This window comes from Raphanus sativus, unplaced genomic scaffold, assembly GCF_000801105.2.
Source record: "Raphanus sativus cultivar WK10039 unplaced genomic scaffold, ASM80110v3 Scaffold4222, whole genome shotgun sequence".
Classification (NCBI taxonomy): domain Eukaryota; kingdom Viridiplantae; phylum Streptophyta; class Magnoliopsida; order Brassicales; family Brassicaceae; genus Raphanus; species Raphanus sativus.
The window spans coordinates 1-7,982 of NW_026619524.1; the positions used below are offsets into that span (position 1 = coordinate 1).

At 37.7% G+C, this 7,982-nt stretch overlaps 3 protein-coding genes across 3 annotated transcripts; all 3 read right to left on the minus strand.

The window, feature by feature from the left end:
• Positions 1–253: 253 nt before the first annotated feature.
• On the minus strand, positions 254–3,070 carry LOC130507249 (uncharacterized). The gene is made up of 6 exons (XM_057001958.1): positions 2,273–3,070; positions 1,537–1,767; positions 1,334–1,463; positions 960–1,256; positions 658–879; positions 254–594 (listed from the first exon to the last, which is right to left on the minus strand). Coding segments are annotated over exons 1-6 (1,170 nt in total). The 5' UTR covers positions 2,275–3,070; the 3' UTR covers positions 254–306.
• A 129-nt stretch (positions 3,071–3,199) lies between these two features.
• On the minus strand, positions 3,200–3,973 carry LOC130507251 (uncharacterized). Its single transcript, XM_057001960.1, has 2 exons — positions 3,568–3,973; positions 3,200–3,481 (listed from the first exon to the last, which is right to left on the minus strand). The coding sequence occupies exons 1-2, from the start codon at positions 3,721–3,723 to the stop codon at positions 3,212–3,214; spliced, it is 426 nt and encodes a 141-aa protein (XP_056857940.1). The 5' UTR covers positions 3,724–3,973; the 3' UTR covers positions 3,200–3,211.
• Positions 3,974–4,011: 38 nt separating this feature from the next.
• On the minus strand, positions 4,012–7,526 carry LOC130507250 (uncharacterized). Its single transcript, XM_057001959.1, has 3 exons — positions 4,844–7,526; positions 4,216–4,747; positions 4,012–4,132 (listed from the first exon to the last, which is right to left on the minus strand). The coding sequence occupies exons 1-3, from the start codon at positions 6,897–6,899 to the stop codon at positions 4,012–4,014; spliced, it is 2,709 nt and encodes a 902-aa protein (XP_056857939.1). The 5' UTR covers positions 6,900–7,526.
• Positions 7,527–7,982: the final 456 nt, after the last annotated feature.

Here is a 7,982-nt window from a genome sequence, read left to right on the forward strand (position 1 = left end):
CCTCGGTAAATACCGACGACCTTGTTCGTCAGTATTTTCCGAGGGAACATGGTTCGTCGTATTTTCCGAGGACCGCAATTCGTCAGTATTTTCCGAGGGACATGGTTCGTCAGTATTCCAATTTTTAAAAAAAATAATAATTTTGCATTTTTAAAATATTTTTTATTATAGAATTAAATTTTGCAATTTTATAAATTTTAATTAAAATAAATCTGAAATTGAAAACTAATAATATTATAGAATTTAAATTCATACAAACCGAAATATTAAAAAAAACATTCAGAAAGTTTTAAAATTCAGAAAAAACTAAGAACTCGAAGCAAATAAACGGTTTAGCTTCTCCATTATCTCGGCGTTGGTCTTCTTTTGGGATGCCAACTCAGCAAGGATAGTGGCATTCTCAGCTTGGATAGTGGCATTCTCAGCTTGGATAGTGGCGTTCTGCTCCTCCAATGCCACAATCCGTTCACCTTTGTCATGTAGCTCCTCGAGAATCATGGGATCGGCATACGGAACCTGCGAAGAAGATGCCGGATACGAAGAAGCACGGCGGGCCAATCCAACTAAAAAGCCTCCTTTCCTTTTAGGAACAGCCTACAAAATATTTTAAGTTAGTAAACTACATTATAAAATGAATATATTGATAAAAAAAATTACCTTTTCAACCATCTCATTTATTTGCAATCGGGACAAGTTGGTTGAAGCTCCCACTGAATCGCCGTCATCAGAGAGAGGCTGAGATTGAGATGCTATTTCAGTTTCCACCAAATCAACGACATCTTTGATCAAGAGGTCCTGAATTTGACCCGTCGTCTTGTTAGTGTGAGCCACCTTAATGAGTTGGAGTCGATCAACGGGATTACCGTCATTTGCTTCGATCTAAAAAACCGCCATTATTAGCCAAGGAATATAAAAATATTTATATAAATAAACATAAAGATAAATAAAAAAAAACTTACAAGTTCATCTTCCTTAGTAGACATAGAGCAAGCCCCGAGGTTGTGCACATACATACCTTTCCCGCCACGATCGCTCTTCCGGTTCTTAGAGTTCCTAGAAGACGTCTCTGCAGTTTCGTCCTTCTGCCAATGAACTATCAACTGCTCGAACACCCTCCCGTTGATGTTCCGTGGCCTCTTGTTCTTCTGCCAAACTTTCTTCCACGCGTTCACCTGCTTTGTATAAGAGTCCATGGCCTTAGCTTTGAATCTAATACGGACTGTTTCCGTGTGATCGGGGTGCCAGTTGAACTCTTGCTACAAAACACACATAATTTTAATAAGTAGATATATTAAAAAAATGTAAATAATTTTAAAAAATGAAGAGTTAGTACCGCAAATTGACGAAACCACAACTCTTGGTCGTCTTGAGGGATCTCACTCCACTTCGTATATCCAATTTGGAGCATGGAATACATCATCTGGTTGATGCTCCTGCTAATGCCATTACTCGACTTGGTGAACCTTTAAAAAAATACAAGTTAGCAAGTTAATTAATGGAAAAAAACATAATGCTACAAATAAAAAAAATACTAACCAAGTGCTATGTCCTCGTCGTGGGGTGGGATGGAGAACCGGGAGATGCTCTCGACCCGGTTGTTGAACCAATAGTTCAACTGGCATGACCCCCGGATTCTGTTGAGCAGGAGCGGGAGGTGGAGCGGGAATATATGCGGGAAACGAGTTTTGTTCGTGAGACGATCCCGATGCACGGGAAGAGCTCACCGAACTACGTCGACGGGCTGCGGGGCGGGGTGATTCCTCGGACCTAAAAAAATTAATACATCAAATTAATTAAATTGATTTTTACATAAAAAATGATTTATATATATATATAAAAATATAAAAAATATAATTTTTTTTATAAATATTGAAAAAGGTTGTTAAATATTTTTAAAAATCGTAAAATGTTTTTAAAAATCAAAAATGTTTTTAAAAATCAAAAAACGTTTTTAAAAATCAAAAAAACGTTTCTAAAAATCATAAAAAAAATTAAAACGTTTTAAATAATACATAGTTTAAACTGTAAACTTGAAAAACGTTTTTAAAAATCAAAAAACGTTTTAAAAATAGTAAAACGTTTTGAATTTTAACAAAAACACCAAATAATTCCAGAAAAAAAATTAAAACAACAATTCAAACAACAATCCTAACTTATATATCCTAAACAATCCATTCAATCCTAAAACATTCAATCAAACAACCTCAAATCGGAGATCTAACATCCAAAACCCTAAAAAATTGAAATAAACAAAGGTTAGGATGATTCTTACATGATTTCGGGTTTGGGGGAAGAGATATGAGCGTGGGTAGAGGAATCGCCGGGGATGGGAGCTCGAAAACCGCCGGAATCGCCTTGAAAGAGAGAGAAACGGCGGAGAGGATAGAGAGAGAGGCGGAAATAACGAAGAAGGAAGAAGAAGGGTAATTATATTTGATGATTCCGACGGACACGGGTTCGTCAGTATTCCGTCGGAATCATTAAATATAAACCAATTGGCGGTGCGCGAAAATTTTCACGCGGTTTGGTTTTCCCGGGTGAACAAAAATTCCGACGGACACGGGTTCGTCAGTATATTCCGACGGAATACTGACGAACTTTACCGAGGGAATTCCGACGACATAGTGTTTAGGGGTTGATTACAAGTTTCTAAATGTAAAATCCTAATCTTTGATAATATATATAGTATTTGCATAAATATTTAACAATAAAAATGTTTTTATAACACAATTTTACACAATAACATTTTTTGAAGTAAGATTAGATGAATATGATTGTATAAGTATATGAGTGTTAAGATGAGATGTTATAAAAACATTGATATGCATAAACACTTATTTTATGAGTTGTTATATTTGAATGGTTGCGATCTAATACTATACTAAGCACTTATTATGTGTTATTTTCGTAGTTTTGGCATCAAAATTTATAGATTTTTATGTTTGAAATTGTTTTGAAACACATGTCCTCGGTATTCCGTCGGTATATTCCGACGAATTACCGACGAACTAGACCAGTTCGTCGGTATGTCGTCGGAATATACCGACGAATTACCGAGGAAGTATACAAACATCAATGAAACCCTATGTCGTCGGAATTCCGTCGGTATATACCGACGGATTACCGACGAACTGGCCTTGTTCGTCGGTAATCCGTCGGTATATGCCGACGGAATTCCGACGGACCGAGAAAAAAAAAAAAAAAAAAAAACCTAATCCGAATCTTCTGAATCTTCATCAAACTCCCCAACCTCAGCTTCTGGCTCCGAATGTACAACAGCATCAAGTCCAAACTCAGTAAAATTCTCAACGAATTCAACATCTGCCAAATCTTCAACTGCCTGGGCGTTGCTGGTAGACTCTGGTTGCAATGGTTCATCATCATCAGAACTTCCATTCAATCGTCCTCTTGGGTTGATTTGCGTTACTGTGACCCATGGATCGTCTCTGTACGTCACCCGAGGGTAACTGATGTAGCACACCTATACATATCAATTTTACAAGTATTAGTAGAATATATAACATTAATTAATGATATTGGTAAAAAATTATGAATATATTGACATACCTGATCAGCTTGCGAACCAAGAATGAAGGGATCATAATATTGAAGTTTCCGCCGCGAATGAACCGATATAACACCAAACGCATCAATCTTCACTCCTCTATCTGGGGTGGTGTCATACCAATCACAATAGAATACTACACAACGCAATCCAACCATTCCAGGAAATTGGATTTCTAATATTTCTTTTATGTTGCCGTAGTAGACATCGTCACCGGAAGAAGATGAAACACCAGCATCATATGTTGTCTTAGAATGACCTTTCTTTGTGAATGCATATCCTCGCGTACAGAATTTTGGATATGATTTGACCACATAGTTTGGTCCCTGCACAAATTCGCGTATCCAATCATCGAACACAAAACCTCTGGCCAAACCATCATTCACCTATAAATTAAAAACATATATGAGTGAAAAGTTAATTTGTTTATATTAAAATTAAACTACTCATTTGTTTATATGACTCACATAACTACGAAGCCACACAGCAAATCCATTATCTCTAAGTTGTTGAAGCTCAAGTTCTGTTGCATGCCTGTGAGTCATACGCAACTCCGCCATATATACACTATATACAAAAATATTATATCAATATGAAATAAATTTATTGAATATTAAAAAAAAACAATGTAAATGAATAAATATTTTTACCTCTCATATTGTAGAACATCTTCACAGTTGGTGAGCAAATATGTTTGCAAATGAGCGTGCTCAGTGTCCGTAAGTCTCCGCTTCGTGAATGTTCCACTAAGTCGTCCTATTTCCTTGAACATGCTTGGGACAGTAACATGATATGTTGCTCTCTCTCCTCTGTCATTGTGCCGAGAAGGTCTTCGATGTTTTGTATGCACTTCTGGTGGAAAATAATTTTCAGCAAAGATTGCAGTTTCTTCATTGATCACCTGTGCCACTATAGATCCTTCCACCCGGCTTAAATTTTTGACCATTTTCTTCAGATGATGCATATAACGCTCAAAAATATACATCCATCTGTACTGCACAGGACCACCAAGTTCCAATTCTCTTGCGAGATGAATAACAAGATGTTCCATAACATCAAAGAATGATGGAGGAAATATCTTCTCGAGGTTGCACATGCTGACTGGTGCGTTTGTCTTCAAATTATTAATACCCTCTTCAGTCACTACTCTGCTGCATAAATCGCGGAAGAAAACACTTATCCCTACATAGATAAAAGACATAATTTTCATAAGTATTAGTTTATATAAGCATAATTGTTAAATATAAAAATAAATTAAATTGTAAAAATATAAGATACCTGCAATTGCTTCATGAACATTACGTGGCAATAATGCTGAAAAAGCAAACGGAAGGAGGCGCTGCATAATTACATGACAATCATGACTCTTCAAGCCAGTAAACTTTCCTTCGCTTCTATCAACGCAATTCCCCAAATTTGATGCATATCCGTCAGGAAATTTCACTTTATCTGTAATCCAATCAAAGAACTCTTCTTTTCTAGCACCATCTAGACGATAAATGGGAAAAGGGGCCGTACCATTCTCATCCACATGAAGTTCAGGACGATCACAAATATCGACTAAATCCAACCTTGACTTCAAGTTATCCTTCGTTTTACCTTGGATGTTAAAGACTGTGTTCATCAGATTGTCGAAGAAGTTCTTCTCAATATGCATGACATCTAAATTATGCCGCAATAGATGACTTTCCCAATATGGCAGATCCCAGAAAATACTCTTTTTGTGCCAGTTATGTAGCTCTCCAACCGCACTGACTCGAATGTTTTCATGTCCACCTACATCTGGCGTCCTTTCTGCATCAAAATACCTAAACTGCTTCAACAAATCTTCCCCACTAACTTCCACAGGTGGACCATCAAACACCTGCTTGTTCTTCGTAAATGCATTCCTACTCCTGCGGTATGGATGATCAGGTGGTAGAAATCGCCTGTGACAGTCAAACCAACACGTTTTCCTTCCGTTCTTTAGTTGGAAAGCAGCTGTGTCATCTTGACAATATGGACATGATAGTCTCCCATGTGTTGTCCATCCAGATAACATACCATATGCTGGAAAGTCACTTATTGTCCACATAAGTACTGCCCGCATATGAAAGTTTTCTTTGCACGAAACATCGTATGTCTCAAAACCATGCGCCCATAGTTGTTGCAACTCATATATCAGTGGTTGAAGAAACACATCTAGTGATCTTTTAGGATGCTCTGGCCCGGGGACGAGAATTGAGAGGAACAAAAACTCTCGTCGCATGCACAAGCTCGGCGGTAGGTTGTACGGTGTCACAATAACTGGCCAAAGAGAATACTGTCTTCCATGCTTTCCAAATGGGCTGAAACCATCAGTAGATAATCCAAGATAAACATTTCTTCTCTCTTCTGCAAATTCTTGATATATTGACTGGAAATGTTTCCAAGCCTTCGCATCTGAAGGATGTCTAATCTCACCATTTGTGGAATGCTCTGCATGCCATCTCATTGCTTTTGCTGTGCGCTCACACTGATACAACCTCTTCAATCTTTCCGTCAATGGCAAATACCACATTCTTTTGAACGGGATCGGAACTCTTCCCCTCGTCTCCTGGAAACGAGGTTTCCCACAAAATTTGCATTCATTCCGTGTCTCATCCGCTCTCCAGTAGATCATGCAGTTGTCAATACATACATCTATCACTTCGTACGGTAGTTGAAGACCGGCAACCAGTTTCTGAACTTCGTAGTATGAACCCGGTGCAACATTATCCTCAGGTAGAATGCCTTTGACAAAATCAGTAATCGCATCCATACATTCTTCAGCCAAATTATAGTCTGTCTTAATACCCATTAATCTAGTTGCAGATGATAAGGCTGAATGACCATCTCTACAATTTTGATACAAAGGTTGTTTTCCTGCATCCAACATGTCAAAAAATCTCCTAGATTCGGGATTTGGTTCTTCCCCTCTATAATGATCATGTACCATCTGCTCAGTACCTACACCATAATCTATATCCGTTCTAGATTCTTCTAACCTAATATCCGGCTGAAATTCACTAATAGGCTGAGGTTCGCTAGTACTACCATATTCATAACCAGTTTCCCCATGAAGATACCAAACTTTATAATTACGTGAAAACCCTTTCATATACAAATGAGTCCAAACATTAAATTCTTCTATAACTTTATTATTATTGCAACTAGAGCAGGGACATCTTAACATACCATTTTTTGCATCTGGTTGTTGTTGAACAAGCCTCATGAATTCTTTAATCCCTTGAACGTATTCTTCCGTAAGCAATTTGGTGTTGGGATCCAAATGAGGTTTATCCATCCATGAACGATAATAACCTCCTGAAGACATGATTTTTACGGAATTGTTATGATCAAAGAGAATGAAGAGAGAATGAGGAGTGAAGAGTTGAAATGAGGAGGGGTTGAATTTATAGAAAATTGGTTACGGCTTTCCGACGACTTTCTGACGGAATTCCGACGGACATAAAGTAGTGCGTCGGAATTCCGTCGGTATTTACAAATTTCAAACGGCTATAAAACGGTCATATGGATTTGTCGGCAACGGTCACATAGTCCGTCAGAAATTCGTCGGTATTTTCTGACGGAATACCGACGACCGCAACGGTTATATTTGTTGATCGAAATATCGTCGGATAGTCGTCGGTATATACCGACGAACAACAGTTCGTCAGAATTCCGTCGGTATATTCCGACGGAATACCGACGACCGCAACGGATATATTTGTTGATCGGAATATCGTCGGATAGTCGTCGGTATATACCGACGAACCCTGGTTCGTCAGAATTCCGTCGGAATATACCGACGAAATTCCGACGACCTCATATTTTTGGCTTTCGTCGGAAATTGGTCGGAAAATCGTCAAATTTGTCCGACGACATTTTGGTCCGTCGGAACCTCCGTCGGAATTCAGCGTGTTTTCTTGTAGTGAACGTCCAATTGGATCAAAGAAAGCAAAACTCAAAAGGAAAATCTCGGAAGGTAACAATTCTTCAGTTGACACTTTGGTTTCCTCAAATGAACAAGTCCTTGATTTCTTAAAAGAAAGTGCATCATCTAGGGAGAAAAATAATGAAATAGTTCAGTTGCGTATGCAAAACCAAGCAAAAAAACTAGTCCTTAAGGAAATGCGTGAAGAAAATAAAATGTTGTTAACAAACTTAGAATCTATTAGTGATCATACTACTCGTGAGTTTATTCGATCTGAACAAGAAAGAATTATAAAGAAAAGAACTCAAGAACAACAACAACCTTCGAATGCGCCAACCTTTTATGGACAACTTTTTTAGTGATATTTGAGGCTCAGGATCAAATTTACCAGATTATTTGTATAATTGTAATATTTATTTGGTTTATGTACTTTTATTTTATGCATTTTTATTCAGTTGTATTTTGTATTAAGTTGTTTGATGT